At 38.7% G+C, this 287-nt stretch overlaps 1 protein-coding gene across 1 annotated transcript in view; it reads right to left on the bottom strand.

The window, feature by feature from the left end:
- The window catches only part of LOC119585239 (putative uncharacterized protein MYH16), a gene marked incomplete at its 5' end in the record, with an annotated part of 81,296 nt that overhangs the window by 19,903 nt on the left and 61,106 nt on the right, over window positions 1–287 (bottom strand). Inside the window, 1 exon segment of the mRNA XM_037933898.1 lies at window positions 101–238. Within this exon segment, the coding sequence (XP_037789826.1) occupies window positions 101–238 (138 nt within the window).

Genomic DNA, 287 nt, shown 5'->3' on the forward strand with positions numbered 1-287 from the left:
CTTCCATTATAAACCACATTGTTATTTCTATCACTAGTATCATAAAAGGCAATCAAAGCATAAATGTCACTTGTGCTGCCTTCATATAGCTGCACTGTACCTTTGCAAGTTGTTGTTCCATATTATCTATCTGTTCCTTCTTCTTATTCAGTCGCGCATCAAGGTCTAAGAGTGTCTTTTCTTTTTCGTCTAACTGTTTGTTCCTTTGTTCCAGTGTTCGTACCTTTTGTTCCACCGCCTGGAATGGAGAAGTGAAAGGCATTAAAGAGGAGTCAATGGACAGAACT

The sequence above is a fragment of the Penaeus monodon genome, chromosome 19 (assembly GCF_015228065.2).
Source record: "Penaeus monodon isolate SGIC_2016 chromosome 19, NSTDA_Pmon_1, whole genome shotgun sequence".
Classification (NCBI taxonomy): domain Eukaryota; kingdom Metazoa; phylum Arthropoda; class Malacostraca; order Decapoda; family Penaeidae; genus Penaeus; species Penaeus monodon.